Source organism: Vidua macroura, chromosome 7 (genome assembly GCF_024509145.1).
Source record: "Vidua macroura isolate BioBank_ID:100142 chromosome 7, ASM2450914v1, whole genome shotgun sequence".
Classification (NCBI taxonomy): domain Eukaryota; kingdom Metazoa; phylum Chordata; class Aves; order Passeriformes; family Viduidae; genus Vidua; species Vidua macroura.
In genome coordinates, this window is record NC_071577.1 from 32,950,448 (window position 1) to 32,971,272 (window position 20,825).

At 37.4% G+C, this 20,825-nt stretch overlaps 1 protein-coding gene across 2 annotated transcripts in view; it reads right to left on the reverse strand.

The window, feature by feature from the left end:
* Nucleotides 1–20,825, reverse strand: part of DPP10 (dipeptidyl peptidase like 10) — a 440,196-nt gene that overhangs the window by 169,399 nt on the left and 249,972 nt on the right. For both annotated transcript variants that reach the window (XM_053982682.1, XM_053982681.1), the window contains exon 3: nucleotides 17,866–17,961. In XM_053982682.1, coding sequence (XP_053838657.1) covers nucleotides 17,866–17,961 — 96 coding nt within the window. The remainder of the gene's footprint in view (nucleotides 1–17,865; nucleotides 17,962–20,825) is intronic.

A 20,825-nucleotide genomic window follows, 5' to 3' on the forward strand; every position in this document is an offset into this window, starting at 1 on the left:
TTTTGCTTTTAGCTTTTTGGGGAACTGCTTACTTAAAAATGGCATGCAAAGAAGAAAGTGCTGTGCATTGAGGCTAGGTGGCTCCATTCCAGTAACATGCATTTAATCTTTACAGAGCTTTATTCAATAGAAGCAGGAGTGTGTGAGTACGTTCTTTATAAAAGCATCATAATAATTAGCACTTGTCATGACACTGAAGTTAAAACTGCCCATCAATTACCACGCACTTAAAAAAACACTTAAAATAAGTACCTTTCTACTAGAATTTCAGCTTAAAGTAATCTTATTAAATAAAGATCAGTTTCATGCAGTGCTGGGCACACGTTTGAAAAAACCACAGTGTTCAGTACCTAAAACCCAAAACCTAACACACAACTGCCATTAGGTTTGGAGTATCCCTCTTCTTTGCATCGAATCCTGAAAAAAACAGCACACACAAAAATCTTTGTAGTGGCTACTGTAAATGAGAATACTTGGGCTTTATCAGAGAAGTTATCCAGCACCAATCTTTAATCCCTGTCCATGAAAGCCATCCACCCTGTGATTTGCTGCAAGGCTTCAGAATCAGCTCCGTGGCACCTCTGAGCCACCATGAGATGAAACAGGCAAAGACCATAAAGCAAAAGTTCTCCTCTTCATTCAAATCAATTAAATAGCCATTGCAATGAGTTTAGCATTCAACTGTAAATGTCAGTCTAGACATACCACAAACATTTTTGATTACTCTTGATAATCAATTAAGCCCAATTAAAAGAGATCAGCAATGTAGCCAAATCCTGGAGGATTTAATATACATATTATGCAAATTGAATCAGCAGATTTTTTTTATTTTTAATTAAATTTTACTCTTTATTGCTACCCAGGAGTTTTGGGTGAAATAATTTAATTGTTTTGCAGAAACATTTTGCAAGCCCGGAATGTATTTCTCTCAGGGCTTCGTACTGCAAGGCAGTCATCGCCATAATATGCAGGATGTATAGAGATCAATCACTCTAACAATGCTCATGATGGATTTCCCAGGCTAATCAATATTCCTGGTGAGGAGGAATGTCCTGCAATAATAAAAGCACAGCAAAAGGAGCAAAGAAAGCTGAATTCACTTAGCAGAAACACTCCCTTCCCACAATGCTATGAAAATTCTATGAAATTAAAAATCAGAGAAGACAGACCAGAAAAGATGTCAAGAAAGCTTTTACTCTCCTCTCTCAAATTTCTTCTCCCCTGATCTCTTCCTCCTGCAACTTCCCCTGCTCTGCTAAGAACCAGCTGTATCCAAGCCCCTCCTGGAAGATGCTTGTCTCATCGTCTCATTTCTCTCCCTTTAACAATGCTTTGCTTCACACCACAGAACAACCTCTGAGCAGAAAACCTGCAGTCCTGCACGGTGAAACAAAACTTCCCCAGGAGGGCACCTGGTGCATTTCTGGGACCAGACAGGAGCTGGGCTGGAATAAAACACCCCTGTCAGCACACAGGGTGGGAGCTGCTCCTCACACCAGCTGATTCCCTTTGAAAATCCTCTCCTGCAGGCTCACACTTGCTCATTGACACAGACACAGCTCTCACCATCTCCACCCTGGAAACAGGGAGTTTATAATTCTCTTTTCTTCAGCTACTGCTTTCATTTCTTCAGTGCTGTGCTTTAATTTCCTCATGTCAAACCAGGGACAGTGGTTGTGCTTCTCATTGATAAAGCACAATGATAAAGAAAATACATTATGGAGATGATGCAGATCTTCACTGAGGTCATTATTTCCATAAGGCTCTTGCTCAAAGAAGCAGCTCTTTTTGCATGGATGCAAAGGGAGGAACTGCAGCCTACTACCACGTAGTGACTTCCTAATCCATCCAAACTTTGTCTCACAGAAGAACTTCCTTTATGAAAACAGGCATTGTAACACCCAGGCTCTCTTTAAAGACCAGGAATTATAGTTGCATATGGCCCTCAGTGAAGAACCGAACAGAGATTTATATCACACTCCAACCATAATTTAAGAGATTTTTTAGGTTTACATGCCCAGAAAAAATCCCCAAAAAATGGCTGGCTCCAAACTCAGGTATGACAGTTGATTTTATGGAAGAGAAAAGTTATTTTTTGTTTAGGTTATAGATCTAACATAGCCATAACCCATAACCACAGAGAAAAATCTTGGTTTCTGACACAAAAGAAAAATTATTTAAGCCTAATCAAACACAGTAGGCAGAGGTCTAGATGAAATTCATTCATATATAACATGTATATTCATACATCATATGTATATTCATAAATCAGCCTCAGTGCAGCTTGTTCCTATTTTAAATAAAAGTATTTTAATCCATTCTCCAGTTGTGTTGAAGCACAACAAATCAAGAAAATCACTGACCAAATATATATATATTTATTTATATATTCTGTTAGTCCAATTGATATACTCAAATTCCAAACCAGAAATCTGTAGTTAGGGCTGACAGCTCATCTGTTTCAGCACAACACAAGCCACTGAGATGGTCTTTTTCCCATTTCACAGCTGCTTTAAAATAAGACAGAATGTCATCCTTCACTCTCAGTTTCTTCCCTTTGTCATCTCATATCACAGCTCTAATTTTATTTAAACATCCTCCTCAGCTGAGATTACATCTCTCAATTTGTTGCGACACAAATTAGAAAGCTCCGTGCCAGCTCTCACCACTATCAGCAGAGTTTTCTCCCGGCGCCTTGATTAATTGCCCATTTTAACAGATGAAACAACAGAACTTACAGTTTTGAGACTGTCTTTTGTTTGCATTATGGGAGGAAATCTATGTCCCCACAGAGACTTGCTCTTTTGCCATTACCATAATTACATGTTTTCAGACTAAACTATCATACCAGCACATCCACGCTGCTGCAGTGAAGGGTGTCAGGATTTTTATCAGCTCTGCAGTCAAGTTAGAGCCTGACTTCAGTCAGCAAGACAAAATGTGAAACTCAATACACAAATATAAGAAGAAATTTCTCTAAATGTAGAAAGAACTCATACTGGATAATATTTAACTGGAGACAAAAAGAAACAGAATCCATAAAACGGAGTTGAATGGGTCAGGAAGACACAATATCCAGTAATAAAACTAAATATTACACCCTAACCATAACCAGAAACCTTCTCCCTCTTTTTGGCAGATATTCTAGGTGATACATTTGCCACCATCACAGACCCTCAGGCCAAGAGCAACAAAAAAGAAAAAAAAAAAAAAAATCAAAAGAAAAAAAACAAACAAAAAAAAAACAAAAAACAACCAAACAAAAAAAAAACAACAACTTCTAGGGACTCCAGCTTGTTGAAAAGCTGAGCTGCACATTTTACATTGCATGTGAACAAGAATAAATATGAAAAGCATGAGATCCTTATTGATCTTGCTCAGTTCTGAGATCCACGAATCAGAGTTTGAATGAAATTTGTATTCCTCCAGCCCCAAATAACCCCTGTGGCTCACAGGGAGATTTGTGGCTTACTGTGGATTTGTCAGATGCCTGGGTAGCTCTAAATGTCACACATCAGGGAGAAGCAACAGAGATTAATATTAATAAGCTACTTTTAGGAAAAAGAAATAATTAGGTCTCTTTGGTCCAACTAATTCATCTTCTTTCCCTTTGTGCTGATCTTCTACACTTACATGTCTCTTTAAAGAGTAAATTGCTTAACTGCTTTTAGTTCCCAGATGAACCTGTTGCATCTGCATCACCTTCAGTGTGAGTGACTTCTAGCAACAGCTCATCCTTGTTTTCCTCAAAGCCATTCACACTTCCCACAAGGGTTGTTTCCTGTTTGCAATCAGATTGAAGCACAGGATCCAGGGACAACTTATCTCTTTCCTGATGGCTTGTTGTTTTCTGCTCACAACGAGAAGATTAAGAACACGGCTCTCTTTACTATCTCAACTTCAGCCAAGTAAAACTTGGTCTGAGGTTAACCTTGAAATTGATCAATCAAGGGAACAGATATTCAGCTGCCACCTAAAGGTAAGCAGGGAAAGAAAGAGACTGCCAGAAGGTAGACTACATATCCAAGAGCTACATGTGAGATGTCTTTAACTATCAATATGTCACAATGCAATTTCAACTGCACACAATACTCATATTTACAAGATTTCATGACAATATGTCAGTCAACGTCAAAGCATTCACAGAGCAAGAGGGAACAGGAGAGAAATTCAGAAAAAAAAAAACCATTTCAACACTAAAGAATCTCTACTTTCAACAACATCTCACATTTCCTTTAAGTGTTATAACTAATTGGAGTGTAGACTCTTCAAAGCATAAATGCATAACTCCCATTAGCACTAATGGAAGTTAGACACGCTCATCAAAGGGAGAATATACTTCTATCTTTACAAAAGTAATCAGTGTGTCACAAAGCTGTATTTTTCTGAAGTTATCGTTTGCATGCTATGCAAGCTGAGTACAAAGGTTTGCCTTAATTTAAATTCAGATTAAGCACTTAAAAAATATTTCTCCTTCACTGGAAGAACTGAATGCAGGAAATCAGTTTGCTATTATGTAAAAAAAAATACATCACAAAATGCAGTAAAAATAATCACCCTTATAATTAAAGGCTGTCATGGTAAAATGCTTAAAAATAATCCATTATTGAAAGAACATTTCACTGCTGTTCTGGGAAAGATATAATCAGGCAATTCCTCTCTGTGGTCCTTTCTTTAATACCCTCCCAAAGAATCATTGTGAGTTCAGACCCCAGCAAACTGTTTTGCTATATCTAGATTATCCCTCTGGGTTTTTTTAGCAGGGTCTGCTACAACATGACAAGGGCTAATGTTTTGAAGCTAAAAGATGATCAGTTTAGATTAGAAGTAAGGAAGAAGGTTTTTACTCTTTTTGCCAGAACAGGCTGCCCTGAGAGGCAGTGGCTGACCCATCCCTGGAGCCATTCAAGGTTGGATGGAGCTCAGAACAACCTGACCTCGTTGGAGATGTCCTTGCTCAATGCAGGGGGGGTGACCTAAAGGAATTTTAAAGATCTCTATCAACTATTCTGTGATTCTATGGACACACAGCTAATCATTTCTTAATAAAGATGGTGAACTGATGGCGTTTTAAAATAACAAACCAAGTTCTTAATAACTTTTTTTTCTTCATTTATTCAGTAAATTCTCTGACAAAGCATTAAGCTTTATCCTTCCTTGAGACGTGGGGAAGAAAAAGGCCATCATGAGCTCTTAGGGAAAGCTCAGGAATTCTTACAGATGCCTATCTCTCTTTTCTGACACTGTTTATTCATTAAGATTAACCTCCAAAAGTATCAGAGCCCAGTTTTTATTCCAGCACAGGCATCAACACAGTTAAAAAAAAAAAAAAAAAAAAGAACAAAACAAAACATAATAAAAACCTTCCTTGAAAAGGAGGTAACAAGGCATCTTTTCCTGCCACATCAAACAGGTTTCCCTGTGCTCTCAGTAGCACTGTCAAAGTCAGTGGCTGTTAACAGCCTCTCCAGATCAGTTTCCTTATTTGCTAAAAAGCCAAATCCTCTTCCTGACTCCTGAGATCTTTACACTTGTCTAAATATTGACTCCCAAGCAAGGAACTCCCTAAATTCCTTCACATCTGAAAAAGAAAAAAATGCTACTCTGAAAACTCTTATGTTTAAATTAGTTTATATAAGCATTGTAGTCAGTTGTGGGTGCTGAAAAATCAAGTCTTCCTGAAAAATCAAGACTTATACAAGTATTTCTTTTATCTATTCCACAAATATAACATTGTAAACTGTTATTCAGCAGAGGCACCATATTTACGAGAAATAAGAAAAACTCCCAAGCATTTTTAAAATTTTAATTAAAAATTAATATCTGTATGTTCTGACTTGATTTAAGCCCAAATTTCCTTTTTTGAGTCACTGTAATAATGAAATATATTTTTAAAATATGACACTGTGCTGAAGTTCACTACTAAAGGAATGAGTAGCTGCAGATATATCAGTGTACTCTGAGTCACTGAATAAAGTTGTTTGAGAAGTTTTGCTCTGAAGGTTTTTGTGGTTATTAAACAAACCAGGAAGCAGAGACTGAAGCAGTTACTAAGTCAATCTCTTACTAAGAACTAAAATATCCTTCATCCAACACATTACCAGTGTAGGGAATGGGGAAATTTCATGGTTTTCAGCAAAGGGACTGGAGTGCCTTCGGCATGGTGCTCAGGACCTCTCACAGACCAGCCTGGAGTCAGGCTGTCAATAATGCTGCTTTCTCACTCCCAGCTCTGCAAAGTCCTGCTCTCAGATAAAAGCAAACCCTGCTTCAAATGCCATTTTATTTCCTGGCCTTACCCTATCCAGAAAATTACCAAGCAAACTGAAAAAAATTAATGCAAGTTATTGAACATTCAGACTTGTCAGTTTCTGAGGAACAAAAAAAATCCCCCAACTGTTAACTCAGATTATATTTTAATATAGAAGTGAGGCATGAGTGGTTGTGTGTGACAATACTCAGGACAGTCACATCCCATACTCAAAAAGTGTTTGGTTAAAATTAATAAAAGGTTATTTTGAAGATGGCAGTGAGACAGAAAGCATTTAGTCCTGAAAGACATATTGTCTGCCTCTACTTCCATATACAACTCATCAAACAATGATAGTGGCACTGGCAGTACCTGAAGTAAAAAAATTATTTATCTTCACTTTCTTTATCTTTCTCAATACTCTTTGCCCTGATTTTAGCTAAGTAGGTAAAAATATAATTTAACATTATAAGTTCTTCTGGAGTAATATAGCAGAACTGTTGCTGTTATTTCAATTATAGTAGCATGCATGAGTTAATCAAGGTCTTCAGCAAAAAGTTTGAGTTTGAAATTGTTTTCAATTAACAATTTATCAAAATAAGAGCTCAGAAAACAGCTAGAGAAGAGGGCAGAGTATTTAAGCAGAGAGGAACATTTACGTAACATGTTATATGACCATTTTATTTTGCTAAAAAAAAGAAAGAGCTAACTTGCTGGAACAGTGAGTCCTTGCCTCTAGGAGGACAAGTTACAACACCGGGTATGAAAATGGAAAAAAGATAAAAAATCATAGTTTACATAAATTTCATTACACATGCAGTTGCCCAGAAAGCAAAGAATTAGCATCTCATAAGAGGAGCCCATTTCCATCTCTCTATACATCTGGAATCCATCAAGAATCAATGGAAATGCTGCAGATTATAATATTTACTCTGCAACAGATTTCCATGAATGGAATATGGGAAATTTATAATGTGGTTTAATTGATAATACGGCTTAGAGCCTCCTTCTCTACATTGCCCATTGAGAGGAATAAATATTGGAAAATGCAATCATTTTTATTCCAAATTAGAATAAATTGAAAACCTTATAGTTCACTATTTTTTTAGTTAAAATATTCCTCAGAATTTCAAATAGAATATATTGAAATACTTGTTTTTAAATGTGGAATTGTTCACTCCAATAATACAATACATCATTTTTGCATGAATAAAATAGTGTAGCCAAGTAATATAAAACACATTAAAATAACAATGTCAAAATAAAATTATTATGCCAAAGATATAAGATTTTGACATTCAAAATTAAAAATCACAAATGTGAGAAAGCTGAAGCAGACTATCTAAACTTACTTCACTAAGTTTATACAGAAAACATTACTTCATACAAAACCTGCAAGTGAAAACTAATAAGAAAGCATCAGAAAACATTTCTAACAAATGTATCTTCAGCCAACTATACCTGTCACTCTGAAAGCTTAATGACCTTTACAAATGAGCTGTCTCAGCTGAGATCCTGATAACAAATTCACAATTACCTGAACCATCATTACAGAATTAACAGACCCAATCTGGCAGACAAGACTCCAGGCCTGAGAAGAAAAGAAGCTGCCTTTTTATCCCAGAGACAGCTGCTCTAGGATGGGGTCAAAAACCAACTTTTGAAATTAGTCAAACTAATTCTCATGTAATGCCTGTCCTGCAATAAAACAGATTCTCTTACCTGCTTCATGTATTGCTATTGCTCACAACAACAACCCAAAAGTCCTGGGTTTTCACAGCCACATTTTTAAAGTGCTTCTAATTTTTACTTTCAAAGTGCAACTTACAGTTTTGCAGAAAACTTTAGGCTTCCAAGTAGCTTTGACTGAACTTAAAAATCAATATTCCACATGTAGAAGAAATTCAGTCAGTCCTATGCCTAAAGTAGGCTGCAAGTGCAGAAAGCACACTCTGCATTTCCCTTTGAGGCACAGTTAAGTAAGATGGTCTGCATTCATCAAGGAAGTCTCAACTATGGATACCCTTCTCAAAACTAAAGATGTGCTTTATCCCTGAGGAGAAAGATATCATGGAAAACATGGGCAAAAACTGGGTTGAAGTTAAATTACTCTCAGCATGGGAGGCTGATATCTAAATTCTGTCAAAAACCTGATTGATTCTCCCATTCCCCTGTTTGAGTAATAGCTTTTTTACAAGGTGCCTGGAGTTTAATTTATCTCAGTAAAGAGGCTCTGAGTTTGTACTGCAATATTAGTGGGTCAAAGCCAATCTATATTTACAGATGTGGAAAAACAATACATGGCTGCTCTAATGATTACTAGCTACAAGTTTCTCACACAAATTGCCTATAAACTTTGTCAGACTGGAGAAACAAGCAAAGATCAAGTGCTTTGGGTTCCTCTCAACTCTACAGTGCCACACAGAAAGTATGGGGGACACAGCTGATTTCTACAGCAGTAAATTAAAAATGTAATTAAATCCGATTCTCAAAAATGTAATAATTTAAACTTTATAGCACTGTTGCTGTCACTGCACTTCACACTTTATTGTGAGAATTGAATAGAACTGATGCACAGAATAGACCTTGAAAGAACCCCAAATACATGAGGTCACTACATGTAGTCAGATAAATCCAAACATACTTTCCCAAAGATACTAAAACCTAAACATACTAAACCTACTCAAGTCCTTTTGCATCACACTGAAAGAGACAAGCAAAATTGTTCAAGTGCCAACCACATTTTCATGTGGTTGGAAGAATAACCCTGTTCTGGGCAAAACAGACCAGAAAAATGGATGAATGAGTGGCAAATATGAGTCAGTGTCTCCGAAATCTGCCCCAACAGAATCAGTTAAAGAGAGCAAATTAAAAAAGACCTAAAAGTGAAATAAACTTATGTGTGCATATATCTTCATAGATACAAATGTGTTAAAAATGCAATTTTTATGGATCCACTATGCTAACACTTGAGCTAGACAGAATGGTATAGAAAGCACTGGTTTTACTGCCTCTTAATCCAAGAAAAAACATGAACGGACAACAAAATGTAAGGATTAGAAATGTAAAACTTTGGCTTTTAGAGATACTGACTTTAAGCACTGTACAGCTTGCTTATCTGCCACAAAACACAACTGAGTATTTGTTAAAGTGTCTGGAAAGAAAACTGACAAAAATTCAAGAATTTGGTTTAGGCAAATGGAAACCAGGCAGAATCAGCCAACTGTGCTGCTGCTGCACACAGCTACAACTGCACACAGCTACTCCTCCTGCACAGCACTCCTTTAAAGAAAATCCAATTGCTGATGAACAAATTAGAGCAGACTTAAATGAGCCTTTGAGAAGGACCGTGAAGCCAGCTGCAGGTATTAACAGCAGCTTCCAAAGGAGAAGTTAACAGGCCACCACTATCCCATGGGGAAAGGACTGCAGCTCCAGCTGGGCAAGGGGTACACTTTGTGCTGATGACAAGTGGGGAAAGATGAACAAGCAGGCACAGGGTGAAAATACTACCCATCATGTGTACATGAGCCTGCTGATGCACACAGATCCATCTCTGAAGTCTTTATGAATAACAGAAACCAATGTGGAAGTCTGGAGGGAACTCAGGAGTCTGCTGTGTAGCACCCACCATCTGTTACCATTCCAAAATGCTTTATCCACTGCTCAGCTTTGCTCATGCAACAAAAATATTCTGCCTAGGGGGCTGCATCCTAGGAGTAATGATGTAGCACAATCAGTTTAGACTTGTTGATCACATTAAGGACTGCTGGCTAAGCCAGAAATGTGTTACTGAGAAAAGGCCTCCCTCTTCCACCAACATCACTATGGAAACTATGGGAATATTTAAACTTCTGCACTGCACTCAGGAGACTTTTGCTTCAACAAACAGGGAGAACTCAGATTTATTTAGTGTCTGGTCCACTTTCCCAGGGGTTCACACACAGAACTGATGCATTTAACCTTTCAACATTAGGTTACTATCCAGAAATACTGATTAGAAAATGTAAATCATTCTGCTAATCTCTTTCAAAAGACACCTTGTGCAACAGATACACTCTCCCTGTGTAAATGTTTTCTAAGGATATTGATGTCTCTGTTAAATTCTTAATGCTTTGGGCTGTGGAATAAGTAAAAAATCAATAGGGACATAAATTTTAAGAAGGATTGCAATGATTAGCTGTGTTTTTGACTATTGGTGGCAAAAGGTAGTTTGACCTCTCAGTAGTTGGAATACTTGATTTCATTTTTTTCTGACTTATGTCCCAGTTTTTGGATTTTATCCCATACCTAGAGATTTCAACTAGCACGGAATCAGGCTACATCTCAGTAAATACAACTAGAAATAAGTTGTTCCAAGAAGCAAGGACTCTTAAGGAAAATATATTTCAAGTATTCTGTAGAGGGAATACAACATGCCTAGTAAAAATCAAAAACAAAATGTCAGAAAAAAAATGGCCAGTAAAAAAATTTTTTGCAGTCAGTAATGGTGATGCTTGAGAAAAAACAACAGCCACAGGATACTGCAGAAGTCACAACTAACACGATGTTGTCCTGGTGTACAAAGAATGTTGGTGGAGGAAGGGAGAAGTCATTTGCAGAATCCAATGGTGACACAAGTTAATGGCCCTGAATGCACAGCACTGTTTAATGCTTGTTCACCATCATTAACAGTGGCACCAGTATTGATGCAGCAACAGGGATTAACTGATCTGAGCAGAAGCTGCCCAAGATCTGCTTCTGAGGAAGCAGGAAATGTGCCACCTTGGAGGCATCAATTACAGGAGAGCAGAAAGGGGCACAGTCCCTGCAGCAGGTCCTGACAGTGTGGTGGGGCAGGGAGATCAGGTGAAAGAGCCACTAAGTAACATTGTTTAAAGACTAAAGTAGAGCCAAGAGGAAAAATTACTAATTAAATTACCTCATTGTGGTGCACACGGTGGAAGAAAGAATTTTAATGAGGACAAAACACCAAACCAACCACCCACAAAAACTAAAACTAACCAGAAAATAAAAATTCTTCCTAACACAAAATTGTTCATTGCTTGAGAAAACACAATTCCTGGAGCAAAGGACACCACAATGCACATTATTCTTGGTACAGGGGTGGTACCTCCACAACCTTTCCCTGAATGACCAATTACCCATCCACAGCTGGCTCACAGAGCATCAGCACAAACACAGCCCCAAACTCCTCCAGTCTGTTCCCTAATGAGAAAACCGAATCATTCAATCTGTTTCACAAAAACATTGTTTAAATTATTTTAAGAAGTTATTTTAATAAATCAGTGGAATGGTATCAGTCAAGCCTTTTATTCCCCTTCTTAGCAGTTTCTGAGAGAAATATCAGCCAGCCTGGAGATGCTCTATGTATCCTCTCAAATTTTTTGGGCCTTTCCCAAAACATTGTCTTCAGACTTGGCAAAACTGGGGTGAATATTTCACACAACTTGCTGGAGTTTTAGGAAAGAAGAATTTTAGCTGAAAGCCTCCGAAGATTGGAGTGTTTTTTTTTTTTTTTTACTTGTTCTTCCACAGGCTGCTTTTTTGCAGCACAGAGAATCAAAGTCCAACCCCCTCTGCTGCCTTTTAGAAATAAACTCTTCACAAAGAACCCCAGGCAACAAAACAACTCCCTGGCCTGGCTTCCAGCTCCAGGCTCTGCACAGAGAGATTTCCAACAAAAAAATGAAAAATCTGTGCAGAGCTGGCACGAGTAACACTGAGCATACCCCTCTTCACTTCTACCCAAGCTCCTGACACAGCATTAGATAATTAATTAATTAATTAACATCACAGCAAATTGATGAGCATCAAACAGCCCCTGCTATACCAGAAGTGCTCTCCTGCCCCATGGGTGCATTCCAACCTGGCCACTTCCCACTCTCATCTCATTTAGGGGACAGGGAAAAAAATAACATAGGACTTCACTCTTAACATCCATCACTGATTGCAGGGGTAATACCAGCATACATAGATGTGTAATTCTAAAAGAGGTATTTCTTTGCTTCTTGAATCCAACTCAGCAACAGATTTCTGGAGCGGAATCTCTTCTCTTATTGTTCTGTGATGGATTATTTCTTGAAATTGACCCATACCCATTGACAAACATCAAAACACACTCAGCCCTGTGAAAACAAGTTTATGTTTATCTCATACACAGGAAAAGCTTCTTTTAAGAAGTGCCAAATGTTTTAAACCATATTTTTACTGCACAAAGTTGGCATATGTGCTACTGTGGAATCTATGTGTTGTGCTTCCCAAACCACTTCCATTTTTATCATAAATAATCTTAAAGCAATTTCAATCACCTTCATCCCAGGTTTCCCAGGCCCACTTTTTATTTTATTTTTCAGGATAAACAAGAGGCAACAGAGACCCAAGGGAAGCACCAGCTCCAGCAAAGGCCACTGCCTACACATTTCACTCCCCAGGTGACAAAGGCATGAGAAACGTGCCAGGGACAACCACAGATAAATTTATGACCAGACACTCTCTCAGTTGCTCTTTAAGGAAAGCAAACATGTTATGAGAAGCTGAAGTAATATTTCTTTCATGTTAACTGTAATACACAGTCTGTAAAAGATGATAGTGAAACCACTGGTCAACTGTAAAAATGCTTAAAAATTGTAATTTTTTTCCTTTTTTTTTTTTTTTAAGAGACTGTACTAAACAAAATAAATGTTTGCAAAATAAATGTGGGGAGCAGAGGGATTTCCTCCCTAAACCAGTCCCGTAATTTCTCTGATGTTCAAAAGGGGTGTCATCACTTATTTTCTTTTCTCCTCACTGCATGAAAATAAAGATGCCCACATCAGAACTAGCAATTATTCAGCAAATGAAAGCTTCTGCTGAGGCTGATATAGGAAATCTGGAAACACCATAAAAACACAAAAATAAAACAAGAAAATAAAGTTAATGCAAAGCCTTGAGTTAAAAAAAAAAACAAAACTGGAGTGAAAATACTTCTCACTTAGATGGAGTGGTTTATTATAATCTCCAAACATATTAAAACTGTAAAAGGGGAAGAAACAAAAAGAAAAGTTGAAGAATCTTTGCCTTGAAAATATATATGTGTATTAAAAAATTATTTGCTTTGAAAATTGAATCTGAACAGGGTGTGCCTGCTGAGACTGCTGACACAACCTTGGATTTTATGGTGGAAAAAGTGATAAACCTAATTCCAAAACAGGGGTTTACAATAAGAGAATGAGGTGCAAACATATGCCTCCTCCAGAAAGCTCTCATTGGAATGATGCATTCATATTTGGGCTGGTTGGGTAAAGAAAGGAACTCTCTTGTCTTCCCGCCCTGAAGTGTCACCAGAAACCCTGTCTCTTGTGCTGGCACACACACAAAAACACAAACACGCACACAAAAACACACACAAACACAAAAACACACCTACAGACACACACACAAACACAAAAATACACATACAAATACACACACAAACACAGACAAATACACAAAAATACACACACTCACAAAAACACACACAGACAAATACACACACACACAAACACACAAACACACGCACAAAAACACAACACATGCTCAGGTGATTTGCTGAGCTTTAGCACGAACAGGATTCCAGGGAAATGCCTGCCATCATTCAGACTGCAGCTCCTTCTGCAACACTCTTCATTAAAAGATATGAAAATTACTGTCATTGTGCTGGCTATTCACCCATCTGACAGTGCCATCAAGGAGCCAGCGCACTCTATTTTATACAGGAAAGATTGGCAAAGAATGTCTGAACAGAAAAAAATGCAAGCAACTCACATATTCACAGAGGAATACACAAAAATATTCTGAATTTTATTGTCATTAACAGCAATAGTCCCTGAAACAAAAGACATAAGTACAGACCTCAGTAAAAGAATGCAAATCTGTTGAGTCCTCAATATTTCCCACAAGGGAGCATACACATTTCCAAGTAACTTGAGAGAAATTGGGAAAATATCTTGAAAAAATTCTTCACTCTGCACCAGTGAGCTGTCAGGTTCAACCAGGTTCATTATTCACTGGCAGCATTTTAAATTCTTATTTCCTATTAGAAAACCTGAAGATCAATAATGCTACAGGAAGATGTACTCTCATTCAAAGTCTCCAAAACTATGCCAGACACCTGGAATGCCTTCTGCAATTAAACACTTTTCCAGCTAACAGGGACTGGACTGGTTAAAGGTTGGGTGTAGTCTCCACCATGTCCTTTTACAGCCAAAGTAATCAGATTTATAACTGACAAAGCTTAGCACCCTACTAAGTTATTTTCAACAAAATTACTAGCTATCATCCCTATTTCCTTATACTTTCCTTTGTAAATTATTTCAAAGAAAGAAAAAAAAAATCCAAGTCAGGTTAAAAAAATATATATTGTCTTTGAAATATATCAAAATAGAAAGAGAAAAAAAGGAAGGGAGGAAGAAGTCTGGATATCTGCACAGGTACATCTTTACATATTATAAAAAACGGGAATATATTTTGTCACTTTTAAGACTAGCTCATCGTGTTGCTTTTATTTTCCTCAGCAACATCTGATTATCTCAGATAAAGACCAACATCTCCTCTCCAACTTTAGACATTTGCATAATTATTAACTTTGGTGGCAAGCCCATAAAATTGTGGACTCAGTTTCAAGCAGGAAAGGAAATGGACTGTAAAAAATTCTGCATTTAAGGGCTGCTCTTATTAAAGAGCAGTCTAGAAATAGCTGCATGGGGATGGGTTTTGTAGTGAAGGAGCTTTCAAACACAGAAGAAATAATGCAAGATTGGAAGATAATGTCAGAGAAATCCAAAGATCAGTAGGGAAAGTTTCATTAAAGGGCAGCAGTTAAATACCAGGCCTTACCTAAGGACACAGTGATTCATCCACCACTTGAAAGCCTTAAATCTTTCTTTTTGTTTTTCTACAAAACATGCTCCAGACCCTGAAGGCACTGCTTACAGCAGGAACCACTTCTTCCTCTCTATTCCTACCCCTTCCGAGGAGGTAAAGATGATAAAACTTTCAGATGGATGCAAATTATCCTATTCCAAGAGGAGCAAAAGGTAGTAAGTAGCTATTTATTTTCTGCTAAAATCATCCTGTGCAGAGTTCACTTATCCTGCCAATATCCAAAGAAAGTGCCAAATGCTCCCCTCAGTAATGAATCTGAAGTTATATATTTCATTTTCCGTGCATATAATGCCATCAGTGCAATGCCACAGTGCCAGGAAATAAAGTCTTAAAAAATAAAAATAGAAGTAGGAAGCAGAAATGCTGTTTTGAAAAACTATTCCTTGGGGTTTTTTATTGCCCAAGATATTGGATATCATTAACTATACTGGCTATTTTCAAAGAAAATGTAAAAAAATCCCAAAACCTATACATATTTTTTTTTCTGTGTTCATCAAAAATACTTCATTAAATCCTTAATTACCCCCACTTTTTTTTTATTTCTCATACATACACATATTCTAATAAACAAAATGTCCTTTCTTTCCTCCTTTTTTTTTTTTTTTGTACTATTGGACTTCATTGTTTCTTTGGCCAATAAACTCAGGAGAACACCTAACTGCGGGCTTAGAAGTTTTCACACTGACTCAGAAAACCATAATTGCAGAAAGACTGGATATTAGAACCAATGTACTGTTAATAAAACACAGGGCCTTTCTCTAATAAATAGCATTTCTAGTATTATTTTCAAGAGATGGAAAAGTTCATACCTGTACAATCTCATAGCTTTTACACTGGATTGTTTACAACAATTTTTTTGCATTATACTAATACAAATGATATTTTTGCATGATGCTAATTAAATTATCTTTCAGTGTAGGAGCTTTTAAGATAGATTTTGAAAACCACAGGAGAAACCTGTATCCAAGCCAGGATTTAGCACCAAATTCTGCATTTCTTTTTACCACATCTGGGAAACTCATAAAAGAAGCTTAGCTGTTATTACAGGCTGTAGAAGAGAGTTAAGAAATACAATAAACTACATGTTTTATAGCATCACCAATATTTAATGTAACTCCATCCACAGCCTTTTAGTTTTATTGTCCTGGGTTTTGAAATTAGTACTATTTTTATGCATAGAATATTAGGCACATGTTATGAAGAACTACTAGAGTTCTTAGGAGAATCATCTCATGGATTTTTTAAGTAACATGAATAATAGATGGAACCAGGATAGTGGTCTTCTTCCACTATGTACTTACCTGCTTTTAGTGACCACCTTAGTTTACAGTAGTGGCTCTGGGGTAACTTTATTTGACAATTAGGGCCAGTGTTTTTCAGACAGGGTGGGGTCAGAGGCAGCTGTTTTAACAGAGAACAGCAAATTGAAAACCTGCTTTTATGATTTCATTAGCAAAAAGTCTTACAGGAAAAGAGTTTTCTGCCAAACACAAGAAACTGCTCCTCTTGGCAACAGAACAGTTCCAGCTGTACCCAGTATCACTTTTTTTTTTTTTTTTTTCTGCATTGACTGCAGACAGAAACCAGTCCCAAGAAGAAACTAAGGGCAACTCAGCAGAAAGGTGAGATATCATTGGAGTAGCTGGGGAAAGGGAGTGGCAGGAAACTAAACTCTGTCCCTTCTCTAATCCCTAAACTAATGGGTAACAAATACCAGAGCAGGTCCTGAAAAAAAAAATACTGACCATACTTTTATCCTTTTTATGCTTTTATTTTTAAATGCACTTATGTTTATTATACCCACTTCATTCTTCAGAGTTTATCACAAAGCAATAATTCAATCACACAGCTCCCTACTAAGTAAAGCAGTTCTAATTATAGTTGAATGCCAAAGTTAATATAATTGAAGCAATATTTCCATGCAAATTCATTCTGAATTTACACACACAGCCACCAGACTACCAGACTCCTGCCTTGCACAGAGCACTCCACAACAGTTTTGCCTTGCCCAGTTTTGCACAAATCCTGTTGTTATTTGATTCTGTCACCTGCAGGAACACCCAGATTACCACAATGACACAAACCAGACAGCTGCTACTGCATTACCTGTACATTTCTTACAGACAGAAAGTGAACAAGGCATGGCAACAAGAGAAAAAGAAGTCAGTGAGTTGAGAAAAAGAGTTTGAATTATTTTTCTTTTTTTACATTAAAACTGCTTAATTTTGGAGAAATCTGCATGCCATGCACAAATCATTTAATAAATTTGAATACTAAATACAATTAGTTGTCATCAGAAAAATACCATGACTGTACAAATATACTGGAATATTCAAGTATTTTCTAGATGCAAAGAGAACCAGTTCTCAAATCCCAAAGTTCAGATATTAATAGAGTTGATCTTCCTGTGAATCCACAAACAAGATCCAGTTCTTAAACATAACTCTTCACCACTGCTTCCAGTTGAGTCAGGAGCACATCCAGGTAATTTTAGTGGGTTTCTACTAGACAGGGCTTTAAAAATAGAAAGCCACTTCAAAAATTAATGAAAGAGACGTGACTCAGAGGAACAAGGAAAACTGGGACACTGGCCAGTTTCAAGAGGGTTTGCAATTTTAACTGATTTTTGTTTTTCTCAGTGACTGGATAATATTATTCAAGACTTAAAATTTTTACCTAGTTTCAAATTAAGTGAGATCTTATAAACTTACCATTAATCCATTTGGCTTCTGGATTATGAATTATGAACTCTTTCCTGAAGAGATCTTCCAAGGATAATCTGTTTTCTGATGAATTTGCAAGTTCATCTAAAATAAAAGATCATTTTAGATAATTATTGAAAACAATATATTCAGTGTTGTTTGCAAAACATTGGAATTATAGAACCATGATAAAAATAACTTGCTCTTATTTTTTTTTCATAACAAGTGAAAGTATAATTTTTGTTTAGTAAAGCTTCAGAAAACAAAGAATTGGTACCTTTTGGACAGGAAAACTACAGGATTTAGTGTTTGGCTATTTACAATATTGGGACTTTCATTGCAAAGCTCTTTCTTACCACAGCCCCACACCACAAAAAATTACAAACAAATACCAAAATTTCCTGACAGCCAAAGCATGTTGAACACATTGAGGACCTTACACTGAGAGAAACTAGATAAAAAACTCCTGCAAGTAAATTTGGAACCAACTTCACCTAGTCAACAATTTAAAATGAAATTAAAAACAAATCTACATGCATATTTTATAGCCTGTGCTTTCTAGTGATGTGAACAACATGACTTGGCTAGCAGCCTTGTGTTTTTCCCAAACATGACCCAGGAGTATTGTGCTCCTGAACATTAGCCAACCTTGACTTACAAAACAAAACTAAATAAAACAAAATTAATTTCCTGCATCTAAAACCATCTCCACACTTCAGAAAACTAAAAAAGCTCTGCTAAATATCAGTGTTCTTGTGCTGTAAGCTAAAAAAATAAGTAGTGAAGATTCAATAGTGAACTGCTGCACTAACAGTGGTGATACTGAACCATTGCTATTAAAGGAAAAGTTTTAGTGTCAAAAGACAAACCCACCAAGTTTCCAAGCAATAGTCCCTGGCAGCAGCTTGCACTTCACCTGCCTGCTTCAGGCTGTTTAGAACAGCAGCTGCCAAAAGCTGTGCTGTTTCTTGCCTGTGCAAAAAGATGCACCTGTGCACTTCCCACACATCCAGTCCAATGCCCAGCCAGGTTTTTAAAAGAATTTTGTAATATTGGGCACATTACCATAAATTACTGCACTCTTTCTCTTCTCTACGAGTTTTTCTCTCCTTCTCCATGAGGGGAACTTTGGGTTAGGCAGATTTTGTCCTTACTGATATTAAACAGTGCTCTGATGATAGCCACATACAAAGAGAGTATCTGCCATCAGAGCAGTCAGGCAGCAATCTTGTTATCTTTGTGTCAACCCATGATGCTACCAGGACTTTTTTAACAAAGAAACCTGTTTTGTAAAGGTCATATTCTGTAATACATTTTGGATGAGAATGTGACCCTTCAAAGAGAATAAAGTCAATCACTAGTTTTGTTATTGGTCTTTATTCAGCCAAATTTCTCAATTAGAGGGCCAGCAGAAAGCTTACTGGAATCAACAGCAATATGATATTTTTGCCTTTATATGTCAGCACTGCCCGCTGCAGTCACTTCAGCTGATGTTAATAAGATGCATCCTTGGTGTACTGAAGAGAAATTCCCTTTTAATGCTCATCATGAATTTACAAGAGCCACAAGGCCCTCCCAGCTGCTCACACCACAGCTCTGCTGCATTTTGCATGTTGCTCCCTCGCAGGTGGCAGCAGGGCTCCAGGAAGCACTCACCCACTGTAATCAACTCTCCTTGCACTTCATGTCTTGTAAGGCCAAGCATGCAGAGTTGTCCAAATCCTCCCTCATAAGACAAACATTCTAATCTTTAAATAAGCTTTTTGTCCTCTTCCTGCCTTCTAGGAATCAAAATAGTCTGTTTAGATTTTTTTTTTCTTCATCTGCCAGTCCAGCATGGGACACAATATTCCACTTGCAGTCTTACTGGAGATTTACAGCAGAGCAACATTATCTCTCTTGATTTATACCTAATCCCTCTGTTTACACATTGTGGGACCTTGTTAGGTTGTGCTCCTGCCACACAGTGTGTTTTTATCTTCAAAGTAAGTACATGTTGTTATGTGTGCTCTGTTCAGCTCCACAAATACATTCCTGTGCCTTCAAAACACTGCTTCTGACTTAACAGCACCAAACACTGGGCTCTCCTCATGCCCATTATCCCCTTTCTCCACAGCCTTGTTGACAACCTACCCTCCACAAGCTGTTTTCCATCACCTATTTGGATTCCACACACCAATTTCTGATGCTGTTTATAATTCCAAATGTATTTCCCTTCTAACCTTACCTGAGTCTGTTTCTACTTATTGTGACCCTTTATTTCCTGCCAGTTTGCCAAGTAGCAATCAAGCTCACACAAGCTGTTATGTTGTCAAAGATTGCCTTACCTATGACAGATTTTTTTCCAACTACTTAAATAAAAATCACTAAAACAATACATCAGCTGAGTACAGAGAAGCTATTAGAGAAGAAAGGAACATCAGCTCTGCTCTCTGTTTTCTATCACATCCTTGCAAGAAGTCTCGATATAAGCTGGATCTTAAAGTAAGTTTTAAACTATGGTTAGCATTTGTAAACTAAAAAAAAATTGCATCTTCAAGCAACTTTACAAGATGTTTTAGAAGTATTACAAGATGTTTTAGATGTTTTAGAAGTATTTTTTTCCTAATGCTAAGTTTTAACCAAAACGGAGCTCTGTTTGTAACCCTTGTAAAAGGTAGAGTTCTACCTTTGCCCTCTGTCAGTATCTCAGATGCCCAGTTTATCTGTAACAGGGTGAATTACACATCCTGGGAACCCTCAAAACAGGAGTGGGTTAATCTTTACTGAGCACAAGCACAAATTAGTTGCACCCCACCATGGTTACACCCAGAGGCAGGGGAGAACAGGAGGGGTGGCCCTCTGTGTCAGGGACCAGCTGCAATGCATGGAGCTACCCCTGAGGATGGATGAGGAGCCAACCTTATGGGTCAGGATTAAAGAGGGGACAGGTGACATTATTGTCACCTTGGGGACTGCTACAGGCCACC